At 38.2% G+C, this 16,103-nt stretch overlaps 1 protein-coding gene and 1 long non-coding RNA gene across 5 annotated transcripts; one reads left to right on the top strand and one right to left on the bottom strand.

Annotated features, from left to right (window-relative positions):
- The first annotated feature begins 873 nt into the window (after positions 1 to 873).
- On the top strand, positions 874 to 6,377 carry LOC116262872 (60S ribosomal protein L5-like). 2 transcript variants are annotated; one of them, XM_031642398.2, is made up of 9 exons: positions 874 to 965; positions 2,735 to 2,804; positions 2,897 to 2,988; positions 3,203 to 3,329; positions 3,491 to 3,570; positions 3,741 to 3,857; positions 4,995 to 5,129; positions 5,203 to 5,372; positions 6,083 to 6,377. In XM_031642398.2, exons 1-9 carry the CDS (start codon positions 963 to 965, stop codon positions 6,180 to 6,182), a joined length of 894 nt encoding a protein of 297 aa, XP_031498258.2. In that variant the 5' UTR covers positions 874 to 962; the 3' UTR covers positions 6,183 to 6,377. The 2 variants fall into 2 exon arrangements, with proteins under 2 accessions (XP_031498258.2, XP_049935891.1); XM_050079934.1 differs by lacking the exons at positions 2,735 to 2,804; positions 2,897 to 2,988 and having other exon boundaries at positions 912 to 965.
- A 3,786-nt stretch (positions 6,378 to 10,163) lies between these two features.
- LOC116263158 (uncharacterized) lies at positions 10,164 to 14,979 on the bottom strand. 3 transcript variants are annotated; one of them, XR_007574402.1, is made up of 3 exons: positions 14,302 to 14,979; positions 11,710 to 14,203; positions 10,164 to 10,948 (listed from the first exon to the last, which is right to left on the bottom strand). It is a non-coding gene; the product is annotated as an uncharacterized LOC116263158 (long non-coding RNA). The 3 variants fall into 3 exon arrangements; XR_004174577.2 differs by having other exon boundaries at positions 11,710 to 12,846; positions 14,302 to 14,965; XR_004174578.2 differs by having other exon boundaries at positions 11,710 to 12,854; positions 14,302 to 14,965.
- Positions 14,980 to 16,103: the final 1,124 nt, after the last annotated feature.

Genomic DNA, 16,103 nt, shown 5'->3' on the forward strand with positions numbered 1-16,103 from the left:
CCACTCACGTTCGTTTTTCCTTTCTTTTTTCTCTTTTCCGGATATGTTGTCTTTCCTCCTCCCCACATCGTCATTTCCTTTTCTTTTTCTCTTTTCCCAACACCCTCTCTTTCCACCTCCCCACATCGTCAACACTTTCACCCATGTATAGCCCTCCGTTGCAACCAAAAATGAAGACATTTATCGAGTTTAAACGAGCCGCTCGAGTGGAGCTCAAGCCCGAAGGCAGTCACTCGAGCTCGAGCTTGAGCTAAAGCTGTGAAGCTCGTGTCGAGCTCGAGCTGACTAAACATGAGTCGAGCCGAGCTCGACTCGGCTCGTGTGCAGCCCTATATGTTAGGAGCTGACTTCCTATAAACAAGGTGATAAGCTACATTTCAATTTTTGAAGATCATCTAAAATGTTAAGGTGATATATGTGCAAGTTGTTGGCTGTGGCAGCCTATGTTATCAAAGGCTTACTTAGTCTCGTCTTGACTTGTGCCCAGGATCTCCAAGGCCCGAGCTAGTTGTTCCTGGCCAAGTGATTTACTAAAAAAATTCTTGGATTGTTAGGATGGTTTGCCTCAGTACTCAATTGGTTGGGCCTGTTCATTTTATTTTTAAATTTTTTGTTCTTCTTTTGAGACTTTTTTTTTTTTAATTTCCTAGCAATTTCTTTTTCACTTTGTCGTCTGTGCGTGCACACTTGTAGTGATAATTACAGTTACAATTCATATGCTATTGTTTTAGGATATCAGTTTTGGAAATTAGATATAGAAACTAATTTTTCATCGTACCCCGTACCCGTACTCGAACCCGTATTCAACCGAGTTTGATCGAGTTTTTTTTTTTTTTTTTTTTTTTAAAAAAAACCTTGTTTGTATGATTCCAGCTACATTAGGGTTTGCAACTGTCTTACCAGGCGGCGGCCGGGTTTTGGGTTCCAGGCTTCCGCGGGAGAGCGAAAGAAGGTTCGCGGAAATGGTGAGACTCTCTTCCATTTCCTTTGTTTTCCATTATCGCCCAAATATTGGTGATTGTTTTTTTCCTTTGATCTGGCTGTCGTGTGCGAAGGCGGGGGTCTCCCTATGCTTCATCCATCGACAAGGAACAGGAAAACGTTGGAAATGGTACCAAGGGAGTGATCTTTGTCCGGATAAATTGAATCACTCTTTGGTATTTCTTGAATTGCGCCCGGGTGGGCAGCTGACAAGAGTTACGCTAAATAAAAATGTCCATATTTCCCTAATTCCAGGATTTCTTTGGACGACTGTTTTTCTTGTCGCCAAAGGTTATCTCACTCTCACTAGTGTTCGTCATCCCAAAACTGCTTCTATATATAATCTGATTAAGTAGTTGGTCAAGAACTGTGACAAAATCTTAGTCACTAGTTTTCAGTATGAAAAACTGTTCAACCGTTTGACTCAAGTAACCATTTTATTGAGCAGAATTCCATCTCCATTCCATATAATAACAAATCAGACATGTTCTGGTGGCATCGGTATAACGATTTGTGTAATGTGTCGGTTGAAGAATGATGACGAGTTTTCTCGCTTGAGATGTACAACCCAAAGTAGTCCAATGTATGAAACAGAGTTTGCCAATTTCACCAGCAAAATATGTTCCCAATATTTTGTCTTTTTTGCTGTAGCTTTTGCAATTTCCCCCATGTACCTTTGGTTTATGAAAATCCTAGTTGGTGCTACCTTTTGCAATTATACATGCTTGATTGGAAAGGGCTTGTCCTAAGTCATTGTGTTGATTGACCATCCACGTTTTGAAGAATCAAGAAAGCGTAACTTTTTCTGCATCAACAAACTCTGTTCACAATATTTTGTCTTTTCTTGCATATCCATATTCATTGCAAGTTTTCCCATGTGACTTTGGTTTATGAATTTCCTAGTTGATGTGACCTATGCAATTACATGCTTCATTGGAAAGCGCTTGATGGAAATCTTTGTATTTCTTCTTGAAAGTAATTTTTTTTACCTTTTATCACCAGCCAGTTCTTATCTATGCCACTTTTTTTTTTTTTTACAATCCACGTTTTAAAGAATCAGGAAGGTATACCTTTTTGTATTTTGTTATTCAAGAAAACCAATGAATCTGCTTAGGCTCTAGCCTCCTTATGAGGTGGGGCAGTAGTGGGGGCCACATTAGTTAGCAAAGGCAAAAGGGCATATGATTTTGATTGGTTACTTGGGTTATTGCAATTATTCCTAGAAAGCTGCTGGTTTCACCAAATGACACAGTGAATAAGCTCAATTGCTTTTTATATATCAGTGTCCAATTCTCATTTGTTCAAGGAGTTGCAAGGTACCACTGCCTTTAGCTGTAAATCTGAAGGATCACTTGATGGTCATTTTCTTGGTATGATTTGATATGCAGTAGACTAACAGTTTAATCCTTTTCACCAACCTGTGGAATTTGGATGCTTCGTTCATTTTAGTTATGAAAAATGCTTTTCTGTCTAAATTTTAGTTAGTCATTATTCGTTTTGAACAAGCATGAAAGACCAAGCAATGTAACTCCACGCTGATCTTCTTGGAACTTAGCGAGTCCCTAGTGACCATTTGTGCCACATGCTTCCAGGGTTCAAGATCTCTTTGTAAAAGTTGTTCTAAAAATTTCTTCTTGGTTCATTGATTCTTTTTAGTTTATGATTTTATAGATCTCTAAGCATAGTTTCTCAGGTGTATATTAAAACTTGTTTATGTCCTTTGTAATAGATTTGTTGATCTATGTTGTTTTAGGCATTTGCTAAAGCTCAAAAGACAAAAGCGTATTTCAAGCGATTTCAAGTGAAGTATAAGAGAAGAAGACGTATGAAGTTTCCTTTTGTGTTGCGACATTTCTTAAGATTCTTTTCTTCCATGATAGTGATATTGACTTGTTCCCATCATCCTGTTAAACAGAGGGGAAAACAGATTATCGTGCACGCGTTCGACTTATTAATCAGGATAAGAACAAATACAACACACCAAAGTATCGGTTTGTTGTTCGATTTGTATCCTATTCATCATCTTGTTTTATTATAATTTAAATTAAGCAATTGAACTTTAATTTATTAGTTTATGCAGTCAATCCTCCTAGAGGTTATTTATGTCTTTAATGTGCTGCAAATATTTTTTTTGGTTTTGCAACTGGATTTTGAGGTGATATATGACTGTTTATTTTGGTGGCTGTTTCAAATGTTGTTACTTAACTGCATTATTAATCAGACTAACAAAGATGTTATAGCACAAATTACATCTGCCAGCATTGCTGGAGATTTGGTGCTAGCAGCAGCATATTCTCATGAACTTCCAAGATATGGACTTGAAGTAGGCTTGACCAATTATGCTGCTGGTTTGGCTCTCTCTCTCTCTCTCTTGCTTGCAAGCACACGCTCAAACACACACACACACACACACACGTGTAAATGGCACACATGTGTATGCAGACAAGCTCTATTGCAGCTTGCATATCTGGCGTCATTAATTTGACAAATTTTATTTTTTTATGTTTAGCCTACTGCACTGGGCTTTTGTTGGCCCGTAGAGTCCTCAAAATGCTGGAGATGGATGAGGAATACCAGGGAAATGTGGAGGTATATTTTATTGTAATTTGTAGTGTATGAAGTTTTATATTTGGAGGATCATGGTATGAGTGCATAACTGTTTGTAGGATAGCTCATTATGAATAGTTTTTGATAATGAATCTTTCTCTGGATTTTGTTGAAGCATGACATATGGTCATTTGATTTCATGTTGTTTTTAGGCCAGTGGAGAGGACTTTTCTGTTGAGCCTGCTGACAGCAGGAGGCCTTTCCGTGCTCTGTTGGATGTTGGCCTGGTAAGGACAACCACTGGCAACCGTGTATTTGGTGCTCTTAAGGTATACATATCTCTCTCTCTCTCTCTCTCTCTCTGCCTTTTCCCTGTGTGCATTTGAAGTTCTTTGATTGTGTTATGGCTGCCTGTATGAGTTGGTGGTTGAAAATAAATTTTTGGATGGATTAAAATTGTAAATTAGTTCTCTTGGAGAGTTTGACATTGCTTCCTAATGAGAATGAAAGTATCTTTTTTCTTTCATCATTCTTTTCTCAAGAAGTTTAAGGATATCATATCAATAGCGGCTTCTTTAGATACCTATGCAATAAACAAAGTCATATGAAGGTTCCTCTTGGTTTGTTTTCCATTGTGAAAGTCTAAAAAATCTCAGAAAAGGTGAAAAACGAGATTAGTAAAATGATTAGAGAAGATTTACATGTAGCCTATCTTTCCACAATAAGTTTTATCTGATGCCTTGAACCGGTTGTGAAAAAAAATGGTGACTACCCTTAATAAATATATGAGTTCATTTGGTTGCGGTGCAGGGTCTTCTGTCGTTCACTTCTGGTGCTTTTTGCGTGGGATTAATCTGTCCTGTTACTTGATATGTTAATTTTTGTTGCAATTTAGGTCTACCCCTTGTTTTCGTTCTGCCATTTTTTGGTAGATATCAGTATTGTACGTATCGTACTCATTAAGTAAATCTTATTTCTAATTTTGTTTATTTGCCTGGACATATAACACAAAGCCCTCTGCTTCTTTTAGATGTGATTTCCTGGCTCCATTATGCATTCCTGGCACCCATTTTCAAAGGTCCTCTATGACTTCCTTTTGAATTTTGCTTGGAAAATCTTTGTTAAACTTTTTTTTTTATTGAAGGTGACAACTTGAATGGTAATCCAAGGGAATTTTGCTTGCTGTTGAACTTGGAATATGATCTTGTTGTCTAAAGCTTTTTCAGAATATCTTGAGTTTTATAGGATTGGCTTGTCTGCTCTTGTGTTTGAATTGCTTCTTTCCACGTTAAGTGCCAACTTGATCTGGTTGCTTTTGGTTTTCGGTTCAGTTGTTTATAGGATGTTGATCAACTTGCCAGAATGCTTCTGTCTATGAAAATGGACCTTTGTGAAAGTTTCTATGCAGATTATACGTTCAAATTCAAGATTTTTTTCATGCTATGTAATGAAAATTCTTTTTGTAGGGTGCACTTGATGGTGGGCTTGACATCCCTCACAGTGACAAGAGGTTTGCTGGATTCAGCAAGGAGCAGAAGCATCTTGATGCGGAGGTGCATCGTAAATACATCTTTGGTGGTCATGTGGCTGCTTATATGAAGGTATTTGATTGTTTTGTTTTTGAACTTTGTCCTTCTCGTGACTTGTTATTCAAGGATCATGGTTATCTTGCAGACTCTGATGGAGGATGAACCTGAAAAATATCAGTCTCAATTCAGTGAATATGTTAAGAAAGAAATCGAACCTGATGCCATTGAGGGAATGTATAAGAAGGTACATGCTGCCATTCGTGCTGATCCCTCCTTCGTAAAGACTGAGAATCAGCCTCCCAAGACGCACAAGAGGTATGCAGTTATACTTTTTTCTAGGCTGTGTGTGTGTGTGTGTCTGCACTTGTGCATGTGATCCATGCGATAATGGCATTGCCTGGTCAGTGTTCACAGTAAAGCTATTGAAGTGTTGGCCCCTGTGATTGTAATTTTAATAGCTGGTCTGAGGACTCACTCTACGATAATTACTAAAATACGAGGTTCTTTGTCCATAATTTACTGAGAACGTAGTCTAATATTTTCCTTTGCTCCAAAAAATGCAAACATGATTCAACCGAACGTTTTGATACTAATTTTAGTGCATGTAAACCTGTGCTTACTTGAATGTACAAAAATAAGTTTTGCTGTGAAATGGTTGTTCTAAGAGTGTCTCCCCCAGTTATCGTGTTTAGTAGCGGTGTTGCCAGTCAGCAGATAAACGATAGGCTTGTGTAGCCTGTAGGCGTTATGGTAGCAGCTGATAAGATAGTGGATCCAGTTTGGACTTGGCTCTTAGCAATTCCTATATTGGATGTTAAGTGTTTGGTCTGGTAAATATTTGTGGGCCTTTTTGGTGTCTTCCTCTTGTCGAAAGAGTGCGGGCTTCTGTATGATCAGCTTCTCTATGTGTCTTTCCATCTGCTATCGTTGCTTAACTTAATCCGTTTGTGTTTTGTATATTCTTTTTTAACTAATTGACGTGCTATGAAGGCCCATCCTGAATACTGTCTACCCCCCTGATCCAGGTACAACCTAAAGAAGTTGACATACGAGGAGAGGAAAGTGAAGCTGATCGAAAGGTTGAATGCTCTCAATTCAGCTACAGCAGATGATGACGAGGAGTGATGAAAGAGGAATTTTCTTATTCTTTTGAATCTGTTCTGCCTTCTGAGCACTCCTGTTTATGACTGAGCCAGTTTAGATGCCCTCTTCAGACAATTTTTATTTTTAGGTTTAAGGTTGTGGTTTAGTGGGATTATGCATCCTAATTTTGTTAGACAATTGTACCGGAGAATGAACGGTCTTTTTTGGTTGCTGTTACATGACTTGTGGTCTTGTCATCTGGAGTCGGCACTGGATGTCCCTGTATTAGGTACTCAGTTTTCTAGGAAACAATGTCCCGGTTTTTTCGACTTCTACCGGGTGAGGACCCTGCCTAGGTCTTTTTGGATTTTTAATTTTCTGATTGAAAGGCAAAACAATGCTTTAAGAAATAGAGAAATGGAAAAGTAAGCTAATTTCTTTTCTGAGAACATGATTAAAACTTTGACTTCTGAACGCTACAAGTTGAGGACCTCCTTTTTTTTTTTTTTCTCCATCTCATCCACCGTTAGTCTGGCGATCTCAGTGGGTTGATGATATCGATTCTTGGTATGTTTTGCGGTCGCCCTGGTAACTCCACAATATTTGGAATAGTAATCTTACTTTTGTCACAAATGGTGGCACTAATGATGCAACGGAAGTGAGAGCTCTGAGATTTGCGTTGTTTCACTTGGGTTACATTTTGAGGTTCTTTGCACTGTTAGGGCTTTCTTTTGAAGTGGCCTATTCATATGTAACGCTTTTTATGTGCTTATGAGTTCTGGATTTGCATTTTCATCTTCAAACTACGGATTGATGGTGGACCTTGTGTTGTGTGTTGGTTTGGTTTTGTGAAACATATTAAGATCCAACTATCTGAGAACCGGTTCATGGCAATTGCTGAAGCTTTAGCGGCGCATACACGTACTCAAGATGATGGACTTTATCGAGCCATTGATATCTACCTTAAAGAAGTTAAGGAAAAACACTTTTTTCCTTCATCTTGTTTCTTAAATATTTTCAAACGTCAATATTTTGATCTATGTTTAGGTGGTCTGTGATGTATGCTATAGACTATAGTCAATTTGCATATATATATATATATATTATATATATATATATATATATATATATATATATATATATAATATTATATATGTTTAGAAATTTGTATACGTAAAAATTATCTTTGCGTTCTGTAAAGTGGGTTGTGTCCAGACAACAAGGTCAGATGTTCTTTCCAACTTGTGAACAAGCTTATGTTTCTTTTGTAGGCATGTGCTTCCGGTGATTTCATTTACTTCACAAGTTCTGTCTGATTTAGTACTTACACAGCAGCAATCCAATTTTTTTCCTGCTGCAGGCCCATCCAGGGTTGCCTGACTTGGAGCGGAAGAAGCTATGTAAATTGATTGATTTCCAGAAATTATCAGCTGAGGCAGGTGCACGAATGAGCCGCCTTCCTGCGCAGTCGGTTGTTCAAGTTCTTTATTTTGAACAGTTAAGACTCCCGAATGCCTTATTTTCTGCTCATGCAGATGAAGACCAGCAAAGTTTCCATCAGTCTCAACGCATTAGTAGTGGTGCTCTCAGTGCTGCCATATCCCCTCGTGATAACTATGCATCATTAAGACGAGAGAACCGGGAGCTAAAGCTAGAGCTAGCACGTTTAAGGATGAGATTAAATGACTTAGAAAAAGACCATGCTTGTATGAAGCAAGATATTGAGAGAACAAGCTCTAATAAGTTTTTAAGTTCATTATCCTCAAAGTTTAGCAAAACTAAGCCCATTTGGTAATAGTAGCTCAACCAGATCAACTTCATCTTCAAGGCGATCATAGGCAACTGGGCTTGTGCTCTCTTGTAGGATAAGGAAAACCTTGTCTTAGTTCCATTCAACTTTGTTTTTCCTTCTTATAGCTGTGTATGAGCTCCACGTGCAGCAACCTTTTTCGCCTTAGCAGAAACTTTGCAGCTTTAACTGGCTTCCCATATCATGTATGTCGCTGTTGTACATATACATTGAATATCTTTCACCAATACGTTGATTCTAACTTCTGAATGCTGCTGCTATTTTGAAAAAGAAAAAGAAAAAAAGTCACCATTTTCTGCCCGTTTGAAGTTCAGGAAGTTTTACTTTATCCTGATTAATTTACACATACATAGAAATTTGGGCTGAAACGAATTTTCTTAGTCAGTTCAAGCATTTCACAGCACCATTTTGTCAATCTGGAAAATTTACTTGCCTATGAATCTGGTAACTTTTTCTGTTAAAAGTTATACATCAATCTGTGCAGAACGATTATAGCAATCCAGCCCACTCGAATCATAACCCAACCCTAACAGCTCCAGTTCTTTAAAAAAGTAGGAACCGATCAACCACTTATAAATATATAAATAAGTATACACATTTTATTACGATTAACTATATTTATATATTAATATAAATATCGTCTGGTACTGCTGAACAATGCTTCTTCTTATAGTATGTTTTACAACTTTGAAATCATTGGTATCACCATTCGCGATTGCATGTGTGATCTCCAAGCTCTGAACTTAGTCAGGCCTACCCCAAAAAAAGCAGGTTCTATATGATGAAGTCGGCGTAGCAGGTTGAGACATTGATTCAATATTACATGCTATGTGTGTGTCTACATATATATATATATACATATACATATATAACTTCCAGCTTTCTAATGAATATGTTCCTTGTGCATATACAATATTGAACTTACCTGATCCCAAATTCCAACCTGAGTTGACTGGGATCAGGTTTCAGGTCTTAACATAATGTTGTCCTTACTGATACCTATCAAAATCGGAGTGGAACCGATCCGGTTCATGTGCCTGCTCATATCACATAGGAGGAAGAGATAAGGACGACCATGGTGGAGTAGGGGTGAACAAGCTACTCAAGGTCGACTCGTAAACGAGTTCGAGCTCCATCATGTGTTTAACGAGTCGAGCTCGAGTTCACGAGTCGACTCGTTCAACTGATCGAGCCTTAATCGAGCTCAACAAGTAAGGGTAAGTATCAAACGAGTTTGTCGAGCTCGAACTCAACACGCGACTATCGAGTTGAGTTTGAGCCAGTGTAGTCAAGCTATTTTCGAGCTCAAGCTGAGTCGAGCTCGAGGTCTTACTTAGTCGAGCCGAGTTCGAGCTTGGCTCGTGTTCAGCCCTAGGTGGAGGCTCTTTCCATGGCAAAAGAAACAAGTGAGTGGGGCAAATGTTTTTACGGGATAAGAGTGATTCCCAAAGGAAAATGAGTGGCGGCCATAAGAGCGAGAGCGTGGAGGATTGGGGTGAGAGAGGCTCAAACTCTCGACCTCAGGATCACTCGAATAGCTATGAGACCTACGCACTGGCCAACTGCGCCACCACCCCTTGTTGTTAAGCCGTGCTTATTTAACAAAATCCTAGTTTGTCCTCCCGTTCAACAACCGTGACCACTTTGCATTAAGAAGGCAGCCTGTTCTCTAGTTAGAATCCGTCAACGAACATGGTTAATTCTGTCCATTTGATAGCTTAATCGGTTTGGTTCATTCATAGGCTTCCTTGCGATTTTTCTTGCAGCTGGTTAATATATCAAGGAAAAAGTTTGCTCACCTTTAGTTCAGAATTTTTATTGTTTAGGTTTTTTCATTTTGCTCTTTTCCATGTGGTTCAACCGAATTCAGTGCTTCATTGTGATTCTTCTTGACCAATTATTAATTTGATGCATCGTACCCTGTTAAAATACTTTTTCTAAACAATATGCGTTAAATATATACACAATAGTTGCCATCGTCGTCAATAAGGTTGAGTACAGGATGGATGATCTCTTCGACTATTTTGAACTACCTTCATGATCATGAACGGTGAACATGAGCTGCTGACTTTTCAATATATAAAGATTGAATCTCACAATGATGGCTGAACATATGGTATTTGTAGCTTCGGAAACTAATGTTGTAAATGTTACTTTAGAAGGAATGCAAATTTCTGCTAGGAGTAATATTTTCAGAGGAACTGTGTCAGCTATTCAAGAAAAAAGAAGCAATTGAATTGATAAGTTCAAAAGAAAAATATAAATGTTAAGACAATACAACCTGTGCAAAAACCACTGTAAAGCTCGAAATAGGATGCACCATAACTCCATGCATAAAAAATGTAACCTAGTTGTTTGATGTTAAATCCAGATGCAGCATTTGGCAGGATGACCATAAAGCAAGCCAAAGTGAGCAAATCTACATGGGTATGAACAACCAAGCCCCCTAAAACCTAAGCACAGAACCTTTGAGAGGCTACGAGGAACAAATCTTTGAAATGTGGTTTTATCAAGAGCAGCCTCTGATAAATGTCACAGGAAGTGCACAGAATCCATAGCTCCAAGTGATCTCCATATGCACGAGAAGACTTACCAAGTTCATGCAACAACTTTTTGCTGTCAGAGTAGCGTGAACAAATAGTTAACATGTGGATGAGACTAATGATTGATGTGCTACATTTAATTGAAGAATGATCATCCTTCATCTCTTGATTCCCTTTTTTTATTTATCCTTTTCCCATATTTTTTGGGACATCAAATGAAGGACAGCCCTAATTCAGATAGCAAGGACTAGGAGATATTCATGTGGTTTTGCACTGGGCACCACCAGGCAATTAGAAACGAAACTCTACAATGCTCCCATACCAATATCACCAAAACACCACCACTATAATGATTGTCTTTGGTCTGCGCATATGCTCCAAAAAGGAATGCCACGGCACCCTGGATGTTTCATACAGGGAATTTGGAAGCCAAGACCGCTGGAGTCTTCTACCTCCTGCACGGACATTTGTAGCTAGTTTTATCAGGAAATTCAACAAATTTGACTAATAAGCACAAGAACTTAAGGATGCAGGAATTATCAGTGTAAGTACACAGAAATGTCGCAGCATCTTAGTCTACAGGCAAACTCCATAAAGTAAAAACCTTCATAAACTAAAAATTGAACACACATCTAGATAAAGTTCCATATGATTTAATGGAGAACCCCAGACTAAAGCCCACTTTATGTATGCTGGAAGACTAAGACCATTTTGTGCAAAGCCATGCCACCCAGATCGAAAAACAGTGTCTTGCCAGGTGCTCTGGTAGATCAGCCTATATCACATCCACGAGAAAGCAGTAGCTGTAAGAAACTAAGAGGAAAAAAAAAAAACAAAACGAAAAGAAAAAAAGAAAAGATAAAGGTGGATACTGCAAAAATACACAGCTAAATGAAGACAGAGAAGAATGCACAGATTAAATTTGCTCAGTCTATAATAAGCCATGGAATTCATCCTCAACAAACATGAGGGAGCAGTAAAACTTGATGTAAAATTCTTTTGAATTAAATGCTTATACATGAGAAAGGGTTTCATAAACGGATGAAATTTCCTCTCAACAAGGTGCTTGAAAGTTGAAACCAGTCATGAAGCAAACAATGAAAGCTTCATGAGTCTGCCAACCAGAATTTCCCCGAGCTTTTTTCTATTGGAAAACATGATTTACATCAGTATAATAATCTCACAAAAATAAAATTAGGGAAAGAGATATACATACACTGCTCCAGGGAGAGGAATAATTGTCAGTTGAGACCAACCAACATCCATCTGACCCTAATCCTTCCCATCTTGTTGAACTTGCTATTTCTGTCAATTCATCACTGGAACTATGGTCGTAGTCAGCACGGTACTTTTTTCTCTTTTTCCTATGTCTCTTTTTTTTATGTTTCGAGGAACTCTGGCTGAACTGCTATCACCTGTCCTACTTCCACCATTATGTGAAGAGCCATCACGACCAACTAGCGAATATGTGGCAGACTTGCAAAAGCCAATCCCATTTGCAAGGAAGAATGATTCCCATGAATCTGAAGATTTACATTGCAAAGCCAAATGCCTATGCACCACCCAAGATTCAAGCCCAAGTAATTTCATTGCTGCCAATCTGTTTATTTTTGTACATTCCTACATCAGTGACCAGTGTTGGGCTTCATCCCGAATCCTATTTATTTTTGAAAGGATTTCACTGGTCTTATCTTTTTCCTCAATGTGTTCATCAATATGTACAAGACCTAGCAACTGGCGACCGTGATTAATAACTGCATTTGATAGAACCAATTCATCAATGGCTAGCTTGTGTGAACTTGTTAAAAGTAAAATTTCAAGCCAAAAGGATGGTGAGAATGGCCCCTTCAGTTTGCCAAGAAACTTTAGAGTGCAAATTTGAACAAACTTTGTGTATGTGAATCATAAACTCAGACAGCTCACTTTCATTAAGTAAAATCAAGAGAAGGTTGCAGAGATTTGAGAACTGCTCGTCATTTAGAAATTCATCAATGGAAGCCCATACATCTGCTGCATTCTCTTCATACATTAAATGGGTAAACTGATCAGTGAAGAACTCCATATCAATACGAAATATTTCCCATCCTTTAATGTCTCTGCAAGTTCATTTGATACCCAAAAATCAGGGACGTTCTCCAGAAAATTCTCCACTGTCCTCAACACATCCAAATCAAGGAAATAGTGTGGCTTCGTAGCAACCATCGCTAGTGATTGACCATGTTTCTCGTTCCATTGAGCTCCTCCCAGCAAACGTCTCTGTTTATGAAAGCACATTGGGATATTGCCCAAGCTCCCTTCTGGTGCTCATACTTGCCAGAAGTAGCAAAGTTTCCAAACCACTGCAGAATGCGCCCTGGATTACTTGTACAAAAGCCATGAAGAAAGTACGTTTGAAAATTAAAAATCTATTCCCGCAGCATATAATAGACCATTTACCAACTATAACAAATCATTGGCAGCTGCAACGATCAAGAGCCAGACTAGTACCGACAAATTTTCAGCACAAGAACACAGTCGTTAATACATGCATACACACATGCAAATATAAACACACTTTTGTACAATACTTGTATCATAGTCTATATGTCTTTGTTGCACACATACACATCTATACGTTGCAGATTTATATATTTGTTTTTCTGTTCCAGTAATTTTATTTTCTTATGTATATTTATTGTTATACATTTCTCTTTTCCTCAGTTTTTTTAATTAAGATTAGACCTTGACCTTTTCTTAGCTGGTCAATAACTAGTTCAAGTTCTCCTTGTATAAATTTGGAGATGACTCCCCCTTCTCAAGTAATGTTTTTTCCGAGCTTTTTTATTTGTTTTGGACATTGACACAGTTTGCAACTTGTCCATGCCAATTCAATGGTGATCATATTGGGAACCGTGGTGCATGTGCATGCATGTGTACACATATATGATGAACCTGCCTCCAAAGTAAACGTATACGGGTATTATATGGCGAGAAAAAAAACGGGTATAAAACGGCAAAGTTATATATCTCAGGAATAAAACGGGAAAAAGATGACAAATTTTTAAAAAATAAATAAAAATCCTGATACTTTGATAAAAATCGTAAATGAAAAATAAAAAAAAACATTGAAAAATGACTAGATAAGCAACAAATTAAAATTAGATACTGAAAACTAACAAATACACAACTTGATGATAAACTATGGTAGATTCCTTCATCTGGAAGAGACAAATTCAGCACATAGAGGCATCTCAGAATGGAGAAGCCAACACCTTCCATAGGTAGCAAATTAACTTGATGCAAACAGTTTCATATGGCAAATTGGTGCATGTCAGTACATATAAAATGCATGTTAGTTTCAGCCTTTAGCTCAACAAGTATACGGAGTACTGCTACTAACAAACAGTGGCAGTAGGTAGGCTGTGATAATTTTAGTGAAATGACCGCTTCTTCATCTCTCCAAAATTTACTATGACTTAGAAAAGTAATGGCCATACATGTGCCCTTAACGCCTCCCCTTATGCCATAAACAATTGCAAGCAGTTCCCTCGAGCTAAGACTTGAACCCGCTCGTGCAAAATATATTTACTAGGAAGGGGGGTCTTCACTAATCAATGATCAAATGCAACAAGAAAAGGGGGAAACTTGAAGCAAAAGCTTGCACAAAATTCAGTTTTAGTACTTCTGCGCTTTTTCAAAGGACCAAAGCGACATCCCAAATCAAGATTCGTCTGAGAGGAGGAAAAAGCACCCGAAACAAAAACATTGTGTTAATGCATGTAGGAATAACCAAAAGCATAAATCTTAAAAGCAACCATTTAAAAATTACCACTAAAAAACTTCTCCAGCATGTAACATTTCTTCGCAAGCAATTGGCTTCTTCTCGAAGACCAACTGCAAAACTTGGGCTGCAATTCGACGCCTCTGTGAGCTTGATTCCAATAGTTTCCTGAATAGCACCCACTGCTCTCTTGGCCCAATCGAATTTATGCTTGCAATGGTGTTGCACAGCCACAAACGAGACTCCGCCCGCCCGTTGGCGACAATTACTTGCCGTAGAAGGGAACCCAGCTCTTCAAGAAGTGAACCCCATCCCGCTTGCGGCGCCGGCGTTGATGTCAATGTCGCCATTATCATCATCACAAGTCCTTTGAGACAGAAACAAGTGGACCATTTTCCCTTTGCGCACAAAAATGAGCTGCTCACTCGATGATGCAGCCGATAACTGGAAGAAAGAAATCCCCAGCAGTGGAAATCGATTTGGCCGTTCAATACCAAATAAATATGAGGTTGTTTGGAGATAGTGGGATTTGTTTCTCCTTCTCACTGTGCTTGGCTTTTGATCGATGGAATAGGGAACGAAAAATATGCAATCAAACTGAATCACAGCAAACCGCTCCAAAACCAGACGAGGAGAAGAACGCATGAGTTTTACCCCGTTACCATCCCCACGTCGGAGTTAATATGGCAATCTCATGACTTTTTCCCTTTTGTGGAAGCTCCATATGTACAATATAAACGTGGGTCGCTTTTCTCACATTCCTTCAGACTTTCAAGCGTGTTTTTGCATACTACTTCATGAACATGTTATGCTTGGGACAATGCATTTTTCATCTTCTAATTTTAATTTTATTTATAAAAACATCTTTTATATTTTTACTCTCATTGATCCATTTCACGAACAATTCGGATTTCAATTTGATTCAGCCCATTTTTTGAGTCTTTTCCCTGACAGATTCAATTCAAAAACCAATATAACAACCATCAGATAATAGCCAGAACTCTCTATTGAACAACTAAACCTCATACATACCCCTTCTACAAAGTTAGGATCATTGAGGAGAGTGTACATATATTATTTGTGCTATGCACACCCTGCAGTATAATGTGTGGTTTTCAACGAGAGATTTTATGTTGGCGGACTAATGGTAGGGGTTGGCAGACGACCCATATCTGTTTCAAATTTCATGTTAACTTTTTATGTTGTAAAAGTAAGATGTTAGTATGCAAGTTAAAGTATAGGAGAAGTGCTACCCTGAAGTACCATAAGCAAGTTTGCTACCTAGGAGAGAATAGGAGGAACGGTATGACCTTCAACACTTGGGTGTTAAGGAAATTGGTAAGAGCCACAAATCCGTTGGAGAAGATAACGACAATAAAAAAACGGATGAAGAGCTGCTAATTGAATATTATGATCGGATGAAAAAGGCAGTAAGATCTGAAGATAAAGAAAGGCGACAATCTTGGGATCAATCAAAGATTTCATCTAATATAGGAAAGAAAGATGTTGCCTATGATAAAACGTGAATCTTTTCCCTATAAATCGAACCCAATATAGAGCGTGAGGCATACTTTTAGAAGCAGTGCAAGAACATTCAAGACAGTCAACATTAGAACAACGCTAAGCAATTTTATGTATTTTGGTCAACGATCTTGTCAAACATCTTGAACATGATGTTCCTAAGACTTGGGATTGATCAAAAACATTGATTATTTGATTGCCTTTCATTATAATGACCTCCCCAATCCACCTGCCCATGTAACGTCAGATCCGAGGAAAAGAAAGAAGCAAAAACTAAAAAGTAGATGGTATCTAAAATGAACTCGATTCTTAGTTTAGGCATTTGTCAT

The sequence above is a fragment of the Nymphaea colorata genome, chromosome 10, assembly GCF_008831285.2.
Source record: "Nymphaea colorata isolate Beijing-Zhang1983 chromosome 10, ASM883128v2, whole genome shotgun sequence".
Classification (NCBI taxonomy): domain Eukaryota; kingdom Viridiplantae; phylum Streptophyta; class Magnoliopsida; order Nymphaeales; family Nymphaeaceae; genus Nymphaea; species Nymphaea colorata.

What these genes read in the sequence shown, in the direction of transcription:
- LOC116262872 (XM_031642398.2), top strand. An exon ending in CTTGACCAATTATGCTGCTG is followed by an intron (nt 3,330 to 3,490) that starts GTTTGGCTCTCT and finishes TTTTATGTTTAG; the next exon opens with CCTACTGCACTGGGCTTTTG. An exon ending in CCTCCCAAGACGCACAAGAG is followed by an intron (nt 5,373 to 6,082) that starts GTATGCAGTTAT and finishes CCCCTGATCCAG; the next exon opens with GTACAACCTAAAGAAGTTGA.